Source organism: Scleropages formosus, chromosome 22 (assembly GCF_900964775.1).
Source record: "Scleropages formosus chromosome 22, fSclFor1.1, whole genome shotgun sequence".
NCBI lineage: Eukaryota > Metazoa > Chordata > Actinopteri > Osteoglossiformes > Osteoglossidae > Scleropages > Scleropages formosus.
Genome location: NC_041827.1, coordinates 10,905,571 through 10,930,233, shown reverse-complemented (window position 1 = coordinate 10,930,233; position 24,663 = coordinate 10,905,571). Strand labels below are relative to the sequence as shown.

At 43.7% G+C, this 24,663-nt stretch overlaps 1 protein-coding gene across 1 annotated transcript; it reads right to left on the bottom strand.

The window, feature by feature from the left end:
* Positions 1-1,763: 1,763 nt before the first annotated feature.
* On the bottom strand, positions 1,764-23,142 carry LOC108918304 (uncharacterized protein KIAA1755-like). Its single transcript, XM_018725423.2, has 24 exons — positions 23,102-23,142; positions 17,913-18,110; positions 16,369-17,575; positions 15,494-15,655; positions 14,869-14,992; positions 10,446-10,539; positions 9,617-9,703; positions 9,404-9,520; positions 9,025-9,123; positions 8,774-8,922; positions 6,974-7,112; positions 6,712-6,834; positions 6,378-6,569; positions 5,135-6,027; positions 4,933-4,959; positions 4,582-4,831; positions 4,312-4,401; positions 3,816-4,040; positions 3,519-3,689; positions 3,249-3,426; positions 2,986-3,102; positions 2,561-2,779; positions 2,232-2,454; positions 1,764-1,887 (listed from the first exon to the last, which is right to left on the bottom strand). The coding sequence occupies exons 1-24, from the start codon at positions 23,102-23,104 to the stop codon at positions 1,764-1,766; spliced, it is 5,211 nt and encodes a 1,736-aa protein (XP_018580939.2). The 5' UTR covers positions 23,105-23,142.
* Between the last annotated feature and the right edge of the window lie 1,521 nt (positions 23,143-24,663).

Here is a 24,663-nt window from a genome sequence, read left to right as displayed (position 1 = left end):
CGGGACTCGAACCCCAGACCCACCAGAGAGCAGGACCCAGTCCAACCCACTGCGCCACCACACCCCCCCCCAGAGTTTGACAATTAAGCATTTTTATAACACAATTACAGAAATGAAACTGTTAACCTGTTTTTCTAAATACACCACAATGGGTCATATAAGTAAAAGAGTAATTAGAAATTACAATAAAATTCACAGAAAAAAACAATTTTTCAATTCAGTGAAGCACTTCAATAAAACAAAGAGGGAGCAGAACTGTCAAAATACATGTAGGACACCTATTCGTTATCTAATTCTTTGCATCATAAAGTCAAATTCCAAAGTAATCCAAAAGTAAGGTAATCATAATGTTATTTATTAGAATTTGTTAATTTGATGTTTTTTTGCAGTGGATTCTTGTATGTAACTGATCTTCATTAAGGAGCAAAGGAGCTTGCATTGGACAGATGTACAGAATTTCATATCACTATTAGTTTGTATATGTTTTAATTACATTATGGTGAAATTATAGTACATAATATTACATGTAACAGGTAATAGCAAAAAATAAAAGTTATCTTCCACTGAGCTCTCCTGGCTTTAAGAACAAAACAATAATCTTACACTGTAATGTGGATTTTCATATGTTACTTTTTCCAGAAGTACATTAATTTTTACAATGTATTCAGCTACCACTACAACTTAAAACGTTATAAGAAATACTTGAGTATATTCAGATTTAAAAAAATAGTTGGTTTGTTGCAAAATCTTATATTCACTGACATGTTCCCTTTCAAAAACTTTAAATTGGACTTAAGAAAATATATATGAAAAATATTCATAACACCAATGCCAAAATGAACACATCACCTATGACAAGTGAACACCTAAGGCAACACATTACATATGTTTGTTCTCTGTAGTAATTAATACACATCATCTAAGCCACTGACATTATGCTAATAAGAATAAGCAATTTGGCATAAATATATTATGAAACTCGAGTACTTTCGCTAATGTTTTTCAAAGCCCACAAACCTTTTCTCTGTAATTTTGTAGCATGGGAAATATTTCACAAAACATGACTGTCACAACCACGAGATGGAAGGCAAAAGGTCTGACCCAGTTGTTGTGGACTTTTATTTATGATTGCAGGGCAAGACAAGACCTGTGGTCAGAGATGGAAGAAGTTTTAGGAACCAAGGTGCAAACGTCGTTCAGCAGGTGAATCTGAAGACATAGTCAAAGTGGGGAGTGAAGAGTCGTGGGCCACAGGAGAGAGTAGAGTGGACAGTTGTCTCTGAGAGATTCCGTAACCTGAGAGCGATGATAGTGCTGCTTTTAAACCCTATTCCAATGGATTCCTGCTAAGTCTGTGTAGTTGGGGCACAATCTGGAGCGTGACTAATGATGTTACCGCTCAACTAAAGTACGTTTGACATTTCAAATTCCCGGGCATGTTACAACTGAAAATTACGACTTCCCAGAAGTTTTATCAACATATGTTTTGTGCTGAAAACATTAATGGCCCATTAGATTCTAGTGGGAAGGTCAAATAAACACATTGGAGGAAAATCTTTTCTCTCTTTTACAGCACAGTAGAAAGTTACAAAAACCTTTTCTTCTCTCATGTTCTCCTACAATGCCCAGTTTCACTGTTTTTATTGAATTCATTCTATTAAAAAAAACAGAACATATAATTACTGATCAATAAACTAGAAAATATAACACAGTAGAGCAGGCATATACTTAACCAAAATGGAAAATTAAAAAGATCTGAATCACTAGTGCGATGACGAGTTCATACTTTCTTCAAAGTTTATCATTGGTGAGACCTTTAGTTTTGGTGGGCCCAAAGTCACCAGCTGAACAGACATTTCAGACTTCAGTCCATGTCTTCCTTTTAACCTGATGAAAACAAGGACAACGACAACAAGGACATCGTGTGTGATTTATGATCCTGAAAACCTGATACAGGCTGTCAAAGATTGAACAAGTCAATTTTTCCTGTGTCATCAAAAAACCAGACCCATGTGTGTGATACAAACAATTTTTTCACAGCTATTGTTCATCACTGATATTTATAACTGCTTGATTTTCGGTTTCATCTAAAACTAAAATCCAGATTGTTTGAGTGTATATCTGATACGCAGCAAAGCAGTTACCTCAAAATTCCTGGTGTAGCTGTATTGTTCAAACAAACTGTAACAGTAAAAATGGTGAGTACCTGTAACTTACTTTTCCAAACTGACAGAATCTGTGCATTTGGAGCAGTTGGGAGTCTTTTTGGGCCCAGCTCAGGAGAACCACACTTCTGGCAACTGGGCTGTGTGTTATGGACATGGCCAGCTTTGAAGGGAAATGTTGAGGACACAGACGACGAGTCCTCCACCTCCCCACCAATCGCAGACAGGCAGCTGTGGTCTGAGCTGCTAAAGTCACTCACACTGGCCCCAGAGGATTCAGAGCTGCCAACTGTGGCACAAAAAATGAGTAAGACATTTAGTTCTCCTGAACTAAATTGCATTCTGTTGCAGTTTAAATCAAGTGCTTCATGACTTTTATTCACAGGAAGACTAACTTAGCAAATGCGTCTCATTTTCATTATCCAGATCATCCTCCTCCAAAGTCCTGGGAGCTGGAGATTCCATAGGACCTTTGGTCCCTTTCCAATACTGGCCACTAAGGTAGCCGTTGAGAGAGAGGGACCCTCGGCCAGAAGAGGATGATGACTGACTGCCAGAGGATGAAGTACTGCTGCCATACCCAATAGAGTTAGGCCTTGGCAAAATGTCATTCTCTTTAGACCTACAAACCCCAGAAGAAGATGACATCTTGGGTTCTGGGAGAAGAACAAGAATAGAAAATGTAAGCAAAGTTCCCTTTTCATAAAGTCACTTCAGAATCCTTAGATTCACATTTACCAGCAGTCTACATGTATAAGCTGTTCTTTTGCTTTAGAGAAATATTAAGAAAACCTCGATCCATCCCCATGTCCTATCATACCTCTTCCTGTTAGGACACAGTTGATGGCTCTGTTGCTGATGGCTGCATCACTAGGTTGAATATCCATGAAAGGTTTGTCACCAATGCCCATGAACACCCTCTCCTGCATCCTTATCTCTGCCACAAATAAAACATAGGGCTCTTAACATCCTCACCAGAAAAACTACAGACCATTTATCATGTAGTTTTGTGACCTTTGAGATATTTTTTATCTTGAGTTTCATGATGTGCAGATTGCCAGTTGTAGACTTATGAATTCTGACCTCTGTTATGTGCGGCCTGCTGCCACAGGATGTGCTCTAAATCATTAGTCCAGGCCTCCTTCACCTCGCTGCTTTCGGCTTGCAGGGTGTAGGTGTCTTGCAACTTCCTCCGGCGAAACCATATCTCAAAACAGAGCCCACTGGTCCCAGAGTTGTGTGTCATTCCTATTTCAGAGGTCTACACCAATACAGCATGAGAGTTTCAATATCTCAGATCATTATAATTACCCCATTGGGCATGTGGACTATATACTAAATATGGTTCTGTACCTTGAAAGACTGTTTGTAAATATATGCATCATTCCCCATTTCTGTTTTCTTCGTCTTACTGAAGAGGATAAGGTCCTGGAAGAGGAAAATGTGGCGGAAACACTTTTTCTTCCTGAAGGAAACTAGAAATTCATCTTGCCGAATAAGTTGACCTTGTTCCTTCAAGTTCACCTACAGAGAAGAAAGGACGAGAGAGTTGTTAATGTTCACCACAACCCTGCATTGTTTTTTCCCCCAATTTTTTTAACCCTTTTTGCATGTTCTTCTTAGATTCCTTTCCATCGGATCCTCCCTTACATCACAGTCCTGAATGTCATCCATAGCAAGGAGATCATTTCCATGACGTAGCTGGAACTGGATGACTTCCAGTGAAGCCTGGAGCTCCCCTCTCTCGCTGTGTGACTGTGTCTCGCACTCTTTCAGCATGTCCTGTAGGAGCAGGCTGTACTTGCTGATCCTCTGCACGGGCTTCAGCAAGTATGATGACAAGTCCATCTTGTCTCCCAGTTCCACTTGTTTCTGCTGTCCTCAGAGAAGAAATAAGAAGCCAGTTAAGATGTTTGAAAACCTTTACAAGAGGCCATGGTGTCACAGTGACTGCAACAACAGCAGCAATTCCCACCATCAGTTAATAATAGCATGGAAACCACAAGCTGAAAATGTAAATATTGCCTGTTACACTAAATAAGCCATGTGCTTTTCATCAGAGACTGAAGTCCAAAGGGCGATAAAGGAACATACAAACAGTTTACAGTTTTTACCACATTTTTCATGTTTAGCAAGAAGGTCAGACCTTGAAGAATTCCTGACCATGATGAACAAGCAGGGAATCAGACTGGGGTTTGTTCTTGCTGTAGAGCGCATAGAGCCCAAACTTCTCCCTCTAAATTGTCAAACCAGGAGAAGAGAACCTGTTAGACTCTTGATGAAACAGACAATCACTTCAGCCTCATTATTAACTCATGGTAAGTGAAACATTTATTCAACGAGGTTTTTTATATTGCAGGTAAATGAAGGTGACACTTTGGCCTGTGTGCCGCAGGAGCCATGAGGGGTGGCTTACGTGTCTCAGAAAATAGCGGCCCACGCGGAGTGGCTCGTGGAGACAGGCTTCCAGATCCCTGAGGAAGACGTGCCGGTGGAAGTCGTGCAGCTTCTCCAGGTTGCCAAAGAGGCGTCCGCGTTGACCCCGCAGATCCTGGGGTACGTCAGCCTGCTCCAGCAAGGGGCAGTAGTGGGTCACAACATAGCCCAGCGAGCGCACGTACTCCTTCTCCGTCAGCAGCAGCTCCTTCACAATTCGCCGGAGCCTTCTGCAACGTGCACCATAAATTATACTGGCCAGTTAAATTCTCAGTTGGCATCCATATTCTCAACAGTGTCAGTTAAATCCATGAAAATATCCAAGAAAAACACTGCAGTACTTAAAGAATGCTCAAGTGTTTTTCATAATGCTTTTGTAATTAAAATACCCGGTACAATATGTTCCTGTGTGAGTTCGGAATAAGCTTTTTAATAGAAGGAAAAAACTGACAATGAAACATTCCATGGCAGCAGACAGCAATCTCCATAAATGGTTTTGATAAGAATATAAAACTTGAGGAGCTGTGGCTTACAAAACACTAATGCTGCTTTTCTCTCCTGAAGCAGTAGCCTGTGATATGGTCTCCTCACACTTGGGAGTGGTGGGATAGTCAGTCCACGCCAGGGGCTCCTGATTGGTACCGCTCCCACCACCAGCACCTCGGCGGTCCTCCGAACAGCGTTGGGCATGATCATGATCATGTGTTGTGGAAGAGCCCACAGTTTCAGGCCAGGGAGATTTCCCCGACTCCGAGCTCTCGCTCGTGGACCTGCTTGCAACCTGATGCCGTGGGAAGCGCTTGCAGCCCATGACACCTTCTCCCCAGGCCCCTGGGCCACCTCTCACCGCAGTGTGCTCTTTCAGTCTTTTTGGGGAACGATTTTCCTCTTTTCCTCCATGAATTTGGACGGGCTCCCTGGAGTCTGCAGAGCTCTTTGTTAATTCGCTTGCTTTTCCGTCAGGCCTGAAAGTGATCTTGAAACAAGAGGCAGCGACGTCATCACTTTCCTCAATGCGGCAGCTTCTGTTCCCAGCCACGGTCTTTAACCTTTCCCCCATGTTACATAAAGCGTGCGTGGAGCTGGCTGCGGCTGTGCTCAGAGAGAGCACCGGAGGAACAGCCTCGTCCATCACACAACTGCTCGGGCCGGGTGTTTCAGCCAATGTCTGCTGGACCTGAACAAAGCTCTGTAATCTGTCCTCCAGCATCTGCCTGACCTCCTGGCACTTGAGCCAGGCCAGACTACAAATCTGCATTCCTGCGGTGTCTTTAAGAGTGCATTCGTGGTTCCCGAAATACTGGAACTGTTCTTCTGAAAATTCACGAAGCCCTTCCTGATAGTTTTGCAACGTGCTCTGACACATCGTATCAGAGGAACTAAGCTGTTCCAGATATTCTTTACACTCTTCAGCAAATGATGTGGCCTGAGACAGAGACATTAATGATATCATTATTCATTGTTTTTATCACAATTTAAGCTTTTATCTAAAATGATCAGGTAATTATGAGCCAAAGAAAGCAGCAATTTCCTTTACAATACAATTACATTGTGTCATTTTCCTTATCTGAAGTTGTTGAAAAAAGGAAAAATACACATTAACCGGTTTTTGCAGGCAGATACTTTCCTGGAACAGTTCATATTAAGTGCATTACTACACCCAGCAACCTTCAGATTACAAGCATGTGTCCTTAATCAGAACGACAAAAGTCTCCACCGACAAAAATGTCATTCTGCGAAAGACAGTATCGCCTGCTGTATGTTCTTTTGTCAGACCTTTTCACAGAACTGCTGTAAGTGGACCGTGGTCTCCAGCTCTGCGTGGCACCGCTCTGCCCGCGACCAAAAGTGAGCCAGGCTCGATCGGAAAGAGCGCAGTGCTGCACCGAAAGCCTCCGCCTCCGGATAGGACAGCCCTTGAATCTTTTCTGCCGCGGCCACGAGCTGCACGACCTGCTGTTTTTGCTCCTAAAGGAAAAGCAGCAGCTTTAAATACACTTTCCAAGAGGGACACAATAAAGAGACGATTATTTTTGTCACCAAAAAGATTTTTCATTAGTCTGTTTTGCTGTATCATTTTGCCCCCTGTGTGAGGAATAACAAGACATACGGTGGCCTGAGCAAGAAAGGCGCCGAAGCTCTGAAATGTCTGGTCCACTCCCTCGAAACTTTCCCCAATGGAATCGGCTTCCTTTAGCTGTTTCTCTCCTTCCGACCGGAACCACTCCCAAATCTGCAGAGAACAGGGCTGTTCAAGGCACAGCAATAGATTCTCTATAAAGCTGTGCCATTGTTTATCTCACTTGACAGCGCACATATGGAAAACCAATTTGAACTTTTTTTCATCTGTGTTTAAGACAAACCATTTGTACCTTCTTGAATCTGCCTTCCAGGTCTCTGAAGTTGAGTAGGAATTCCAGGTGTTGCATGGACTCATTGGACTTCATGACAAGCAAGTGAACCTGCTCCTCCACGTGGTTGTAAAGGCCGGTCACTGAGTCCATGGCATCGCTGAAGCAGAGGGACAGTCAGGTGAAGCGTCTTCAGCTTTGCAGTATTTGTGCCTGAGCCCCTTCAAAGCTAAAATTATTCTTCTGCACAGCAAAAATGAGACACACTGAAGACCGTTGCTGACTTTCTCTTTGAGAGATACAGGGTAAACATACAGGGTAAATCCGTTACTGTTTATTTTTTCCTTTAAACAAAATGCTCCAGTAACAAAGTAGATAATGTACATTTTAATGCTTTGGGGTGGCACAGTGACGCAGCGGGAAGCATATCCATCAGTCCAAATCTGGGACTGAGACAGACTCAGTGCATACGACGTTTCCATGTTCTCCCCAAGTATGTATCTTTTTACACCAGTTGCCAAGGTCCCACGCCATGCTCAAAGTATGTGTTTCAGGTGAACTTGTGACTCTAGATTGCCTGTATTGAGTGTTTATGTGTGATTCCCTGTGATGGAATGGCATCCTGCCCAGGGTGTGCCATGTTACATGTCTTATGTTACCAGGATAGGCTCCAGACCACTGCAACCCTGCGCTGGAGAAGTGTTAATTGATGAATGGATGGGGTTTATAGTGTGACTTATTGTTGTTGTTCTGTCCTGTAGCACTACATCACTCTTTATATTACTTTCCTCAAGACCTATACACCTTTCAGTAATATAATCAGCATTTCTTTGGTAGTTTTTCCTTTGTTTTGAGGTAAATTGTCCACATGCTATTATCTGAAAAAGCAACGTGAGCAATTCATATAGTCCGAAGAAGCCTCAGTGCTAGATAAATAACGAGCATCACACCACTAACACAAATACATTTTACAGTATAGCTACTTAAACATTTATAAAACCGCTATTGCTTTCCTTCATTATTTTAATAGTGGCAATATATTTTTATGTGTTTTGGAATTTTGAAACCCCTTACACCCCCCTTAAAGTAAAATTACACACACACACACACACTTTCAGAACCGCTTGTCCCATACGGGGTCACGGGGAACCGGAGCCTACCTGGTAACACAGGGCGTAAGGCCGGAGGGGGAGGGGACACACCCAGGACGGGACACCAGTCCGTCACAAGGCACCCCAAGCGGGACTCGAACCCCAGACCCACCGGAAAGCAGGACTGTGGTCCAACCCACTGCGCCACCGCACCCCCTCTACAGTAAAATTACTGAGGTGTTATTTCGAAATGTTATAAGAATGTTGTAAAGTATTAAATATAAAAGTCAGGCTCGGTTCAAAAATCGCAGCCTCTGCATTTTAGCTGTACGGCAATTAGAAAATCAACCAGATTTCACCATAGCTGTGTAGTGTGCTTCTACAGTCAGATTACACACACGCGTGGGCACGCACACACACGCACACACACGCACACACACACACACACACACACACACACACACACTGTCTGAAGCCGCTTGTCCCAAGCGCGGTCACCGCGAACTGGAGCTTAACCCGGCAACACGGGGCGCAAGGCCGGAGGGGGAGGGGACACACCCCGGATGGGACGCCAGTCTGCTACAAGGCATCCCAAGCAGGAATCGAAGCCCAGACCTGCCAGAGAGCAGGACCCGTCCAAACCCGCTGCACCAACACGCCCCCCGTGCAGTGAGATTATTCATTCTCAGATTTTCCCCAAGTGATGTAATCAAGTGCCCCACAAGGTTACCAGTAATCCTCAGAGTGAGGGAATCGCAGCCGCTCCTTCCTCAAGCCGGCCAGGACGGCTCCACCTTCCCGCTGTAAGAAGACCAGCCGCGCGTCCTCCAGCACTTCCCTCATCAAGACGCTTTGTTCCTCAATACACCTCTGCACATCCTGCCTCAGCAAACAGGGATAGTGAAAATCGGGATCGGCCCAGTGTCGAATCTTTACCTTGGCTGTTGGAAACACCAGAAGGCCCTTTGCAAACGTCCATACCTGCACCGTGTCAGTCTTTGTGATGCTGTCCAACTTCCCAATTGCCCTGTGGAGCAAGTTCACTGCCTCTTGAAGGTCCAGCGCAAAGGGCTCTAGTTTCTGCAAAAAGCAATTGTGAAACATTTGAGTATTTTATGAGTTAATTCACAGACAGTGAACTAACGGCTGGAACGATGCTCAGTGCTCTGTGTCGCCCTGGTGAGAAGAGCGCTCTATAAAAATAAATTGAATTGAAATGAATCGAATTGAATTGAACTGAACTGAATTTTCACTGCCCATAATAATGCTGCATGCCCATAAAGCATAATTGATCCCACATCAGTTTAGCTTACACACATGAACTTATTTTGCTGCAAATTTTTAGATGTGAGTTTCACACCTGATAGAAGTGAAGCCAGTTGGCGTGGCTGTAGAAGAAGGAGCCATCCAGGCATGATGTCAGCTGGTGCGGCTCTACCACGTTATGCAGGGCCTTCAGCGATGTCACCACCTCCATCTGATGCGATACAAAGGTACAGTATGTCCACTAAGATAGTCAAACCCTAACTTGCACCATTGTCCACACCCTTGGACAAACTCAGTGTGATCAGACCTGCAGTTCAGGAAGCTTTTCCAGACACGGGTTGGTATCCTTCTCCACAAGAATAAGGACACGGTGGATGACGTGGGAACCACACTCCTGACGCAACAAGTCGAAGACATTGAATTGTTATTAGTCACAGTTAAATAAAGACAATATTTAGATTTCAATATTTATTTGAATCTGACTCAGTCTGTGTGAAGTTTGTATGGTCTCCTTGGGTTTCATCCAGGCTCTCTAGTTTCCTCCTATGTGTTTCAAGTGAACTGGTGACTAAATTAGTGTGTGTGCTTGTGAATGTGTTGCATTACTAAATATTTATTGATAATAACTGTACAGTCATGGCCAAAAATACTGGCATTATAACTCCCAATTTTCTCTGAAAATAAGTGAAAACTGACCAACATATTTGGTCTCCACAGCTTTTTATTTCACTATTAATATTACAGGACCCTTCGTGTCTGACTCAGAACTTAACATATCCTTTTAAATCAGAAAATGTAAAGAAACAGCATTTTAAAAAATTACTGATACCCCAGACTCAATACTTGATAGCACAGCCTTTTCTCAAAATAAGTATAATCAAGCGAAAGGGCGAACAATGTTTTTGAGAACGAACTGTGGAGAAGGGAATGCTTACCGCATATGATACAGCTGGTATAAATTTGTAAATCTCAAGAACAGGATGTAGGGTGGTTCTATTTCTGACGTTTTTCATAAGATTAAGTGCAGTGAAAAAAATGTCTTTGCCAGAAAGACTGCTGATGCTTTCCTGCCAAAATGTCTTCCCCAGTGCTCACTCATCAGTGTGTGGTCATAGATGACATGTGGATTCTTTAACCTGTAGCATCTGCAGTGTCTTGCAAAATGCTGGAGGTGGAGGCCTCTTCCTGGAATCCATCACTAGCATCATCCCCAAAACAGAAACTTCCTTTCTGGAAGAGTAGCACAGAGTGAGATTGTGCATGAAAAAGCATGTTAAATTCCTTAACACTTCATATTTTATTACATATTATTTTGGTGCTTGGTAGGTGCGTTCATCCAACAGCACCTTATTCAGATAACATTTTTGGTTTTTTAAATTTTTTTTGGCACACTAAAGCAGACTCCCACCTGACATATGAAGCTGAAACCCTTGGTTGCAAGTTAAGTTCTTCCAGTGCTATGCTATCTACTGCTCGCTTTATAAACCTCCCCATCATGTGATTCTCCATCATATCTACCCAGACAATATGTGTGCAGATGAAGGGCTCATTGACTGATGAAACAGAACATGTCTCCAGGTTTTAAGAGACTCGACAGAGTGCTCCTGCCACAGTCTAGCTTTGCCTTTGTGTTCAACAAGACTCCTTCCAGTCAGAGGCTCACATCTCGCCGCCAATGGCCAAAGCTTCAGAGTCCTTTTGTTCCCCTCATTGAAAGTATATAAACACAGTCATTGCAACTTAGGCTTTTCAAGACATGAAGAAAAACGAGCTTCCTTCCATCTTTCTTTAAAGTACAGTATTCATAATTGAAGCCGTCATTTTATGTATTCATTTATTCATAAACAAATAAGTCAGAGAAATATCAACCTCAGCCTACATTATGCTCTCCAGCTCATCTATGGTGTAACTGTTCACGCATCGTAACTCCAGAAGCATCCCCAGATACAACCTTTATTCAGCCATTACTCTGGTATTGTACTTGTTTATTTGTGTATCTTATAATATTTAATAAAAAAAATAAATAAATTTTTTAAAAAAATTAAAAATTGGTGTGGGTATCGGGATTTGTCTGTCTTATGTCTTATGCACCTACTTGAACGATAAACCTCAAGTGGTAGGTAGCAAACTAGGTTTGTTTGAGACTTTCACGTCAGCAGCTATATCTCCTTCTCTCAATGTAATGAATAAATTGTACTTTTGCCGAGGTGTACGTCGCTTTGGACAAAAGCGTCTGCTAAATGAATAAATGTAAATGTAAATGTAATTATACCCTAGAAAAAAATACCTCAGTCATTGTGCAAAGGAAATATATTGTTACTTGACGTACTTTACTCATTTTTTAAATTAAAAAAGGCACCAGTTCTGTGTTGTTTACATCTCAGAGATAACCTGACTGTTAAACACGTGCACTCATGCAAACAGCAGTTATTGCACTGATTTATTTACAGTCGTGCTGAGGAGAGGTACAGTAATAAATTAGCATGGATTTAGTGGGCAAGAAAATCTGTAAGGCAGCGGTCTCAAACACGGTGCCCGCGGGCACCTGGTAGCCCGGATGTAGTCTGTGAGTTGCCCGCCAAGCACGTTCTGTAAATAGGCTCAATTTTTATTATTGATTTTAGTTTTTTTATTATACTTACAAAAAATGAAAAAGTGTTCTGTTAACATTTCATATAACATTAAAACGTCAAATAAAATCATCATTTAAAAAATTTAAATATTTAGACGTTTACGCATGTTATTAACGTACGTAGCGTACGTTTCTCGCATATTCCTGCGAGTTGAGGCGGTAGCGAGCTGACGGCGTAAACAAGGTGAAATCAACTATAACAAAAAACAATAAAGGATTAATTATGGCTGATGGTGCACCAGGTCCTGCAAAAAAAACAAAAAGACTTGTTACTTTGACGAGGAGTGAGAGACAGAATTTCTCGTCACAAAAGAAGTGTATGCGTCATCTCGGGCTAGCATCGCTGTATCCAAGAGAGGCACAACGCGCGGAGAGACGTTTTGATTTTCGCCACAAGAATGATTCCTTCCACAAGACCTTCAACAGCAGTTTATTATCCACCAGGTACATCACTTAGAAAAGAAAAAGTTAATGAGTTGAAAGCAACATTAAGCAGGCAGCAATCACTTTTTACCAGAAACCCGCTAAAAGTCACACAGGCTGCAACCGGAAGCTTCATAGGTTGCGTTTTTTTTTTTTTTGACAAAACACAAGAAATTGTTCTCGGATGGCAAACTGTCAAGGGAGTCTGTAGTGCAATCCCATGTTGACTGCATCATCCACAGACCTGTTTGCTTAATAAGCAAACTGCAGGGGGTCCAGCAAGGGTCCAGTGATGTCCTTCAGTTAGGCCAACACCAGTCTTTCAAATGCCTTCATGACCACAGACGTTAAGGCAACCTGTCTGTAGTCGTTCAGTCCCGTGATTTTGGGTTTCTTCGGGATGGGAATGATGGCAGAGCGTTTGAAGCAGGAAGGAACTTCGCACATCTCCGGTGATCTGTTGAAGATCTTCATGAAGATATGGGACAGCTGGTCAGAACAGGTTTTTAGGCAGGCCGGTGAGACGCCGTCTGGACCTGGTGCTTTCCTTGTCTTCCGTTCGCGGAAGACCCGACACACCTCTTTTTCACAGAACCGAAGTGTAGGAGGGGGGAAGAGTGGGGTTGCTGGAGGTGTTGATGGATGCATGGAGAGAAGGTCAGAATGGGTGTGGGGTGTGAGACAGGGTTTTTCAAACCTGCAACAGAACTCATTCAAATCGTCGACCAGTTGTTGAGTTGACACGGTGCCGGGGGGTGGTGTCTTGTAATTTCTGATGTCTTTCAGGCCTTTCCACACCGATGCAGGGTCGTTGGCTGAAAACTGTTTCTTCAGCTTTTCAGAGTAGTTTCTCTTAGCCACTCTGATCTCCTTTGCCGGTGTGTTCTTGGCCTGTTTATTCAAGACTCCGTCCCCGTTCTTGTAGGCATCTTCTTTGGCCTGACGAAGCTGTCTGAGTTTTGCAGCGAACCACGGTTTGTCGTTGTTGTATGTTAAACGAGTCCTGGTAGGGATGCACATATCCTCGCAGAAACTGACATATGATGTTACAGAGTCTGTGAGCTCATCTAGATCGCTAGCAGCAGCCTCAAAGACACTCCAATCGGTGCACTCGAAGCGGGCTTGTAAGTCCTGCTCTGCTTCCGCAGTCCATCTTTTAACAGTCCTTATTACAGGTTTAGCTGATTTCAGTTTCTGCCTGTAGGTCGGTATAAGATGAACCAGGCAGTGATCAGAGAGCCCCAAAGCTGCCCGTGGGACAGAGTGATATGCATCCTTTATTGTGGTGTAACAGTGGTCCAGTATATTACTGTCTCTGGTGGGACATGTAACGTGCTGTCTGTATTTTGGCAGTTCACGGGAGAGATTTGCTTTATTAAAGTTCCCGAGAACGATTATAACAGAGTCCGGGTGTTGTTGCTCTGTGTCTGTGATCTGATTGGCCAGCTGAGCAGCTGTTGCAGCGCTGCGTTCACGCACGCTTGCGGTGGAATGTAAACACTTCCGAGGATGAACGAGGAAAACTCCCGCGGCGAGTAGAAACGTTAGGCTTACAGTTGATGAAGAGCGCTTCTAGGTCGGGACAGCACATCTTCTTCAACGCTGTCGCATCCGTACACCACCTTCGATATAGACGCAAGTCCCACCGCCACGTGTCACGTGATTTCCCCGCTGATTCCGCGTCGCGATCCGCTCTGAACAGCTGGAAGCCCGGCAGATGTAGCGCGCTGTCCGGAATGGCTTCATTCAGCCAAGTTTCAGTGAAACACAGAGCAGCAGAGTTTAAGAAGTCCTTATTTTTTTGGGACAGGAGAAGAAGTTCGTCCACTTTGTTGGGTAGGGAGCGGAGATTTGCCAGCTGGATACTACTACTAACTTAGGCGGAGCTTGACTAGCGCGCCGGCTCGCTTTCTCGCTTGTTGTTAATTGAAAGTTGAAAAAGCACCATTGTGTTTATATTTATTATAACAAATTATATATTTTTTGAGTATATCAAACACGTAGCCCTGTAGACTATTTTATCCCTTCAGCGAGCCCTCACTCACAAAAAAGGTTGGAGACCCCTGCTGTAAGGTGACATGGTGCCCCCTTGTGGTGACATGTTACAATCACACTTACCCTGGTCCACAAATATAATCTAATTATAATTATATTATTAAATATAATTATAAAAGAAATTATAAAAATTATAATTTCATGTAAATGCGTTACTCTTGAAATTTTGTAAGCTCATTTTTCCAGATAACTTTTTTTTTCATATTTATGTGTCCTTGTAGTCTACACTGATGAATATCTATATCTTTATTGAGAAATGATCTTGTCTGATAATTAGTTTGTTTTCATCCAAACCTCACACTGTTAATAAAAGGTACATTCACCCACTTCTGGGTGCTTCTATCCAGGAGGACAGCAGTGGGCAGTTTTGTACAAAGCATCTCCTATGTCACAGAGGCTGTCTTACAGAGGTGGGATTTAACAGAGGTAGGAAGAGTCTAAAAGGGCACCTGATGATGGAGTGGTAGTAGAGCAGCAGGCTGCAGAGTCCTCTGCTGGAGAAAAGGGGGGACCGCCAGCCCTTGTGGTCCCCGTAGAGCTCCACCACGGCCCTGCCAGTCCGGTCCCTGCTGCCTGGAGGACAGAGGCATAAAACATCCACAGTATGGTCCATTCTGCTGCCTTAGGATGGCACACATTGTTAGTGCTTCAGATTAAACAGTACACTAATAAAAGAACAAGTTTTGGTAGATGAGGGGGGCGTGGTGGCACAGTGGGTTGGACCGGGTCCTGTTCTTTGGTGGGTCTGGGGTTCGAGTCCTGCTTGGGGTGCCTTGCAATGGACTGGTGTCCCGTCCTGGGTGTGTCCCCTCCCTCTCCAGCCTTATGCCCTGTGTTGCCGGGTTAGGCTCTGGCTCCCCGCAACCCCATATGGGACAAGCGGTTCAGACAGTGTGTGTGTGTGTGTGTGTGTGTGTGTGTGTGTGTGTTTTGGTAGATGTCAATATTTATATTGCCATCAGACACACATTAGGCGTTTGAAGATGCACACATGTGAAGAAATAGCATTATTTGTTAGTGGGACTACTGAGGATAGCATGCTTTAACAAATATATGCTATGCCAGATGTCTTACCTGGGAGACATGCAAGTCCCAGCTGCAGGAGTGAGCTGCTGCACTTGTGGGGACTTCTGGAGGAGCAGGCGGGAATCTGAGACGTGCAGCTTTTCACACTCTGAGCGCTGTTTCCATGTCCACCAAGAGGGCAGCGTGGGGTCAGTGATTGAGGTACGCACGCTTGGGTGACATGTTGAAAGAAAGGGGACAAAATCACACTTTGTGTTTTTTAATCCACTCTGAGGGTGATGTGGCACTCAGTGTGTTCTCAGTTCGAGGAGCGACCAGGCGTGAGCCGGTACATTCTGGAGATTGTATTAAAACGTACAAAAAACAAACAATGAGACAAACAAATAAGAAATAAATGCTGGGAAACGTCTGCTTCCACATCAGTTCTGAGATTCGCAGTGTGACGCCTCCTGTCCTCTGACAGTCCATGTATGGTATCAGTCAGGTAGAGCTGAAAATCCCAGAAGGGGCTGAAACGGCGCTCCTGTGTACCACAGATGACCTCCTCGTTAGAGCAATATTAATCCCAGAAGTAATTTACTCTTTATTGGTACGTATGAAATTACAGTTCCGTTCTGTGAATTGGAGGCTGTAGAATATGGTATTTATTTACAGGGTTTAACACTTTGATGAGAAGTTGTAGGACAGGATGGACCCCATCACATAATTAAACATGGCTGTAGTGTACTATGCTGGCATCTGATGGAGTCCTAATGGATGGCCTGATTATTGTTATTTTATTACTTTTACCAGGGTATATTTAGACAGTGCTCCAAACGGTGAGCTTTTTTAAGTTGGGTTGAAGTTTGCAGTGACTTTGGTTTCAGGGCATGTAGGAAGGTAAAAGACAAAAGATGTAAACATAAACATTCATTTTTTCTCACCTTCTTCTGCGTTTCTCCGTCTCTCTAATTTTGGGGAAACTAGTCCAAATGTAGTGCCTTTTTCACTTTCTACTATGCTGAGGACTGGAAACAACTCATCACTGTTGCTTCTGACACCTTTGTGCAGTCTTTGTGCTGCTGGGAAATTTCTGGAAGTTTCTATCGACGTGGATTGGGAAGGGGGTTGGGCCCCTGAGTCTGTGCCTGGACCCCTCATTGAACTGTGACTTTGAGTGTGTCCAGGGTGCTGGTGCTGGTTAAGCGGTTGTGCCTCACTCTCAGAACCCGGGTTCCTGCCGGTGCCGGAGGGATGTGGCACTAGCAACTTGCTCCCAAAGATGATGGGGTTCTGTAGCGCTGCCATATATGAGTCCCGGTGCCATCTGGAGTCCTGACTCATCTTCCTCAAAGAGTAGGGTGTGCAGAGCTCCTCTGAGAACTTGACAGTTTGTACGTGAGGTGTGGAGTCTTCAGGAGGAGCAGGAGCAGTCTTTCTGATGGGTCTGAAGGCATATTGTTGGGACTGTGTCCTCATCCTACCCAGAGCTAGTGCCTTTTTCTCCTCAGTGAACTCTACCAGGTCCACATATTCTCCCTCCAGCTCACGGTCTCTATGGCTGTCCCAGGAGCTGGGAGGCATCTGACTGACTGGCTTTCCTGCTTGCATGTCGTGGTCCACTTTGACAAGCCTGGAGCAGCTGCTGTCCACAAGTCGCACTGAGACAGCAATGCCATCCTTGGCTGGCAGAATCCTTGTCTCCACAGAGAAGGGACTCGGAGAAGGCTCAGGATCTCCCCGGAGGTGCTCCTTGATAGCGGTGCTAGAAGCCGTGGCCTTTGGCTTGTCCACAAATTCCGGTTTGGCCACCTGCACCCACGGCACTTTCACAATGCCTTGATCAGTGCACAGGACGCAGCAGCGCAGTGGTGCTCCGTGGCGGCCTTTGTTGACGCCCGTCAACCACTCCTCGGTGAAGATACAGGGATAGGAGGTCTCGGGAACAGCTGTCCTTTCCACCTCCTGTTGCTCTCCAAGCAGGCTCTTGAGGACAATACGGGCGGCCTGGTTGCGGAAGGGCTCCACCTGCAGGTAGAAGTCCCCCGGGCCCAGGTGCAAGGGGTTGATGGGAGCCAAGTGGACGACCACCTTCTCCCGCAGGCACAGCGGCCAGCCTTCACAGCGGAACAGCCTGTCACAGTACTCCACCTGCGGGCCACGATAAGCAATGAATTGCTTTTCCGATGTATCTTCCGCATAGAATGAACAGTGCTCGCATAGTGTGCATCGACAATGAGCAAAAGCATAGAAAGAGGCTGAAAGTATTTCTTACAAAACTGAAACTAAGAATAGAAGTGGAAGTGAGAAGGCCAGAGAAAAATACTCCTGAGATCAGAAGGGTTAACATTTTCATTTCTTAATATTACTTGAAAAAGCTATGGATTAAAATATATCCATCTCAGCAGGGGGTTACAAATACCAGAGCAGAGTCTTCATTCCTGTTTAATCGCTATAAGTTCTGCAGCAAGTAGCAGGACAGACTCACACAGGCAGCCTGCTGCACAGTCTCAAGGATGCGCTTGGCAGGGATGAGGAAATTGAGAAGGCAGCGGAGTGCGTCTCCCTTGTACTGCTCCTCGATGACCTGGAAGAGCTGGCTGAGGACCGTGGGGGCCGTGGCCTCGAAGGGTGGGTACAGGACAGATAGGGCACTTTGGATGGAAGTGTCTAGAGACAGTGAGTCCTGAAGATGCAAAGCAGAGAATCTGGGTTTTCACCACACATAGCATACAGTACGTGAGCAGTAAAGGCATCATTGGAGACATTTATTAGCACAACTGATTCAGTGTCAGTCTGAGAAAACAAAAATAAGAATCACCCAGGGGAAACTTCCAGGCATTGCAGAAACTCTGTTCCTAGATGTTGTAGATAGCACAAAATTTATGCTAGTGCTTTGGGTGAATTTTTCCATGTCCTAATACAGATCCATGATGGAGACACATTCATTTCTGTATAGCTTACCCCTCTTTAAGTCTGCTGCTGCTATTATTACTATTATTATTATTATGTGGGAGGTGCGGTGGCACAGTGGGTTGGACCAGGTCCTGCTTTCTGGTGGGTCTGGGGTTGCCCCAGACGGAGTCACGGGGAACCGGAGCCTAACCCGGCAACACAGGGCGTAAGGCTGAAGGGGGAGGGGACACACCCAGGACAGGACGCCAGTCCGTCGCAAGGCACCCGAAGCGGGACTCGAACCCCAGACCCACTGGAGAGCAGGACCTGGCCAAACCCGCTGCACCACCACACCCCCTCATTTTAAATCACAATATTTTAAATCATAATCACACAACCTAATTTCTTAAATGTATGCTAAAAGTTTTCATCTCATTAATATTCATGAGTTAGAATTGGGTCGATGAAAAAAAGTCACGGAGAACTTTAAGAAAATATGTAATCTCACTGGGAAGGTTCACCGTTCAGGCGTTGCCCCGGCTGATTTCTGTCCTTGTTTTCAAGAAAAAAATGGGGGGACAGCAGGCTGAAACGTGCAAAGACTCCGCTGCGATGCACAAGCCTTCGTGTCCCGGAGGGAGTAGTGTGTCTGCATCAACAAGACGCAAGAACTGCGTTTCGCAAATGGAACGCGGACAAGGGTCAGAGACAGCGATGTGTCGCGCCGCATTAACTCGGCCTTTCTAATGGAACTCTAATGGAAGTGGAAAAGCAGAGCTGATGCAGATTACATCATCATGTAACTGTCAGAACCTGTTACTGCTGGAAGCGGGCGCTTGAGTGTGCGGGTCTGTGTGGCTGCCACCACCCACACCCACGTGCAAGAAATGTGGTTAAAGTGGACTAGCACTCTCTGCTAGTCAGTAGCCTACGTTCCTTGCTGGGCTAACCCTGACCCTAAACCTCAGCTCTTGGTCTGATCACAGCAAATTGTGACTGATAATCAGTATGGAAGTTCTCTTCTTTCCATTTCCATTTTCCTTTATATAAAATGCCTACGATCCACACTGGACCCTGGATAGTTTGTTTACCGCTGCTGCTCTGACTGAAATCGGCTCTGATGCTTGGTGACATTGACTCTCCAAAGCAGTTATATCAGCAGTTCTCACCCAAAACTACCAACTAAATAACTTCTCCACCATCTAAGTCATTGACATGACCTTCTGCTTCCATGGTGCCTTATAAGAGGGAACAACATGGTTCTACATACAATAGACATTAAGTGGAAATGGGTTTGTATACTTCACATTTCAGACATAAATGTGATGAAAAAGTGTCCTGTACATATTGTTGCATTTGAAAATACTCTGTACTCGTCTCTGAATTGCTCTTGTACTCTTAAGCCTCTATCTTTTTGTCCACAGCTATCGAATCAACTGCAAGTAAATAAAAGACACTGACAAACTTTCAGCTTACGGTACGATAATGAAGATGCCCCCCCTCGCGCCCTTTCCCATCATCCTCTTCCATCCTGTCTTTCCCCCTTTGTTTCCTCACCACTGAGCTCCTGTCTGCAGGACAGTGCCGTTTTTGTCTCGGCGGCTCTCATAAGCCCGGCTCAGGGGTCTTAAGCAGCCCACTGGAGATCCTTTCCCCGTCACTCAATGGGGAGAGCAGCTGAATAGAAAAACTGCATCCTTTCTGTGCCTTAACTCTTTCATGTTCTTATTTTAGTTCCCAGAAGCGGGCACACAAGCCAATGAGAAAGGTATTCCGAAAATACTGCCTCGGCTTTTTGTGGCATCCTGTAGAGTTAACCGATACGGAATGCAAACTCCTTTGTCTAAGTTCTTTTTTATGCCTGTCTTAAAACTAAGAAAAGCTCTCCAGTACTACGGAGGGCAACAACACGTTTTCATTTTCATTCAGAGACATCGCATTAAATATTTCATTACAAATGCTTCACATAAAATTCCATTTTAAGCATATAAAAAAAACTATATATGATGCATTACAAAGTTGCATTATGTCAAACAAGGTTTTTTTAAACTCTTCTGTTATTGGTATCTTAGTTGACTGAGTAATTTTAGATGAGCACAACTGTATAGTATCTCATCATTCGCTTCCTCTATAACCTTGCGCAAACAGTTCAGCCATGTGAGAATCATTCAAGCCTGGTGGTGATTTAATGCCCTCTGTCAGGGTGTTTTTTGTGTGTATTGTGCTGTCTGACGGGCACTTGTAAATGTGCATGCCGATGAAATGGGTATGTGCTGTTTTTCATTCTCCATGTCCCCCACCTTTCCTACCCAAAAACCCCACCTCCAGCCTCCTCTCAGTGGTGGGTTGCAGCACACCGTGCAAAAGCTGGCCCACAGAGGGATACGGAGCCCAGGCACGATGGGGAGATTCTGCGATGTGTCACATACCTGAGGCTCACATTCTGCTGCTCACTTATTTGAATTTTTCCTTGTAGGGCAAAACAAATAAGAAAATTATGCTGTCTCCATCTGCATCTTTCCATGTGTGTTCTCTATGGCGGTCAGCTGGGGATCTACAGACCCAGTTAACTATGTGTATTGGCTGTTTAGCAGAGATGCCCTACAGATGAAGAAAACATATTTTTTAAACAGTTGGTAGCTGTAAGGTTAAATGCCAGTGATCACAAAAGGAAAAAATTCACTTAGAAGAATCACATCCTACGGCTACTCATAAAAAGACAGCCTGGAAACAGATGCAAATAGAATATTGTTTAACACTGGTGAGTTGTCATCAGCTGACAAATGGTTTTACAACCAGTGGAGCAGCAACTAACCACCTGTTACTGAGCAATTTATGCTAGTTACATATTTTACTAGTAACATATTCTGTTCCACAGAGCAAGAATGTGCAGTGATCACTATGAAAGCGAGAAAGCGAGTTCTGACGTCAAGCATGGGATATATCAATAAGAGGCATTTGATTTAAGTATAGGTTCCCTTTAATAGCACAGGCTTTCAGCTGAAATGCTAGCCATGATTTTCAAATTCATATTGTCGTGAAATCATGTGCACAATAGGAAGCTAAAATTATTCTGTGGATCAGCTCTACGTGTGTTTCTGTGGTTACAGACTCTAGCTTTGATTTTTGCCCACCCTAACAGTTTTCATTCCTTTAAACATAAATATTGTAATCTGCACAGAAAGGACAATATTACAGTTCTGTGAAATAGAAGCAGTTGATACGTAAGATGCAATTATATTGATCTTCACCAGATGGTAATCCTAGCTCCTGCAAACTGCATATTAATTGCAGTAATTAAGTGGCCTATTTAACAACATAAAATGATTGTGAGCATCATTTGTAGGACCTAATAGTTTAAATTAATCTCCTGTTCAGAATGTTGAAGTAGTTCAGACAAGAAGACTTTCCTATGAATATATTAAATGGACAATAATGGCACCATAAGCATAATGGTTAAAAAATGACTAGCTCACCCAGAAGCTACAGGTTTCAAATCCTGTAATACTGATGTTCATTAGGCTTTCAGCAAGACGCACACACAGTGGCCGAAGTCGCTTTTCCCAAGCAAGGTCACGGTGAGCCGGAGCCTAACTCGGCAACGTAGGGCGTAAAACTGGAGGGGGAGAGGACACACCCAGGACGGGACGCCAGTCCATCGCAAGGCACCCCAAGTGGGACTCGAACCCCAGACCCACCAGAAAGCAGAACCCAGCTAAACCCGCTACACCACCGCGCCCCCCTTTCAACAACGTGTACGTATAATTACAGTTGCATAAATAACATGTCAAAATTGTTTCTGCAAATATGCAACAAGAAAGAGTTTTATTGTGCCGCACCGTAAGGATTTTTGCACATTAAGACTCGCAATCTATGTGCAGTTCTTTTTCATTTCAAAAGCTGCAATGCTGAATGTACTGTATAAGATTTTTAAATCAGTGCACTTCAGTCTTAATCAGTGCGATGGCATGTCAGCAGCATGCAAGTTTTACACTGGAACACAGAGTTTCTTAGCGATTTGAACAACTATGTGGCATCTTTATCTTTACACAGAAATCCTGTATAATTACATGAAATTACAGACTTGAGAAGCATCTCAACTTCTAAAGTTCTTCTGATGAAAGAACGCAGTTTTCCTCATGATCAGAGATAAAAGATGAAATGTGAACAGCAGCAGCCGCACAGAAAGTCTGAATACCTTAGAAGTTAACTAAAGTATAAGGGAGACCTTTTCCAGATCACTGAGTAGATGATCCACATTATATTTACAATGCAAAAGAAGACTGTTGTGGTCTGTTGATATGGCAACTCATTCATTGCCTGCACAAATATGTGGCCATGCTGCTCTATCCCATCTGCAAAGTGCTGATATAAATGAACACCTTTCTCTCAGTCATCCATGACAAAACAAAGACAAAACAGACTGGGAAGTTTTCTGTTACAGCCAAGACATGATCGAAGACAATGACCTTAGATGTCGGTGCAGAGTATGATTCCGAAAACTTTTGATGAAATGTAATGTAAGGTAGATCTGAAAATTTACAGAGGAAGGATACTTTGTTATGCAGCGTCAAGAGAACTCTAAAATCTTTTGATTAAAACTGTTTGCCAAAATACAGATCTCAACATCTGTGAAAAGGTACTGAGAGCGTGTAAATTGTACATTTCATACACCCCCAAAACTCTTCTCCTTTCCCGCAGAAGAGAAAGATTAAATGATAATCTATTCATAATCCCTGGCAAAAACAATGTAAAACTGAAAGATGAAAATAAACAAGTTACCATCTTTCTTAAAGTGTCTTCACTATCCAGCTGAGACAGGACATCTTTCGTCTTATTTTTTTCCCCTTATAATCCAGACCGGAGAATTTTTCCTACTTGTCCTTAGGGATTTTCAACTGAAGTTTTGACTTTAAATAGTTCACAGTAACCAGGGCAGTCCTCATTCTTCCCAAGGCTTCCGAAAGTTCAACAGCAAGTGTGTGGTCCACCAGTGTCGAGTTTCCTGCTGCTTGCTTGTACCGGCGTGCTTCTCGTTATTTTACTGCACTGTGTTATTTGACCAGTGACCAGAGAGCGGGCAGAGTCTGTCAGAGAGACAGAGAGGGGGACAGACGGGGAGTCTGAAATGGGGTGGAGAAAATAGTTCCCTTTGAGAAGGAAATCCCCCTTTCTTTCTTTCTTTCTTTCTTTCTTTCTTTCTTTCTTTCTTCCATCCACTCTCTGTCTCTCTCACACAAATCACACACGCACACATACAAGTGGCACAGTGCCATTCGCCGGCTCAGTTTGAATCACTTCTTTTCAGTGACAAGTCCCTTGGGACACTTCACTAAAATGTAAAAACCGGACAGTAGGGTGGAAGGCTATTTATTTAATTGGCAGTTCATATGTTTTTAACATTTCCACACAGGAAGAGCCAGAGTGCTCTGTTGAATTAAATTATTAAACGAACCACAAATGATGCATCCATTCCTCTGACCAAAAGGGAGACAGACATGTATCAACACAGTTTCTCACAGAAACTTTCAAACATGCATGCTTTTATGTAAAGAGGTGGCATTCTGGATTGTGTAAAAGAGGCAAGAGCCAATTAAATGCCCGCTTAAAGCAAAAAGTAGCATTACGTAGTTCATCAGACGCCAGTTGAGGGAGTCTCCAGATTTTTGTAATGGTATTTAGGGTCACAGAAGACAAACATTTACAGTCTTCGCCACCCTAATTCTCCCTTTGTCTTTGGAATGTGGCCTCTTTGTCTCAAACAACTGAGACACAGCAGAGAGGCTCTAGGAGGTTCAGTCCATCTAGGTGGTTGAGCCCTCAGGGGTCTGAATTGCAGCTGGAGTTAGAAATGAGATCTCCTGTATTGCACTCTTTCAGCTCCATCGTAGCTCAAGGTATACAAACAAACCCTCCAGCCCAGATGCTCACATCAACCTATGAATGCTTCTTTTGCACGCTGTCCATCTCATTCCAAAGTCCACTTTCTGCAATACAGGTGAACATGAAAAGTGCAATAATTCTACTAAACTTAGAAAGAATGTAAGAGAAAATCAATGGTCCAAAAATGTGTCCTGAAAACAGAGGCCACCTATTAACTGCCACTGTCAACCCTTCTATGCATACCAAAGAGAACCAGCTGAGAAAAGCACAAACATCCTACAAACCTCTTGAGGACACCTCTGTAATCCTTTACTACTCATCACTGCCCTCATCTGGAAATGATGAAGGATACTGTTAAGTTCACTGTTGACCATCGCTTAAAACTATGCTTTTCATAAGTATAACAAATACATTACCTGTATAAATTGTACATTACCTGTAAAACCTTTCTTTAAAGGAAT

What these genes read in the sequence shown, in the direction of transcription:
- LOC108918304 (XM_018725423.2), bottom strand. An exon ending in ATGACATTCAGGACTGTGAT is followed by an intron (nt 3,690 to 3,815) that starts GTAAGGGAGGAT and finishes TCTTCTCTGTAG; the next exon opens with GTGAACTTGAAGGAACAAGG. An exon ending in GCAGGCCGCACATAACAGAG is followed by an intron (nt 3,103 to 3,248) that starts GTCAGAATTCAT and finishes TATTTGTGGCAG; the next exon opens with AGATAAGGATGCAGGAGAGG.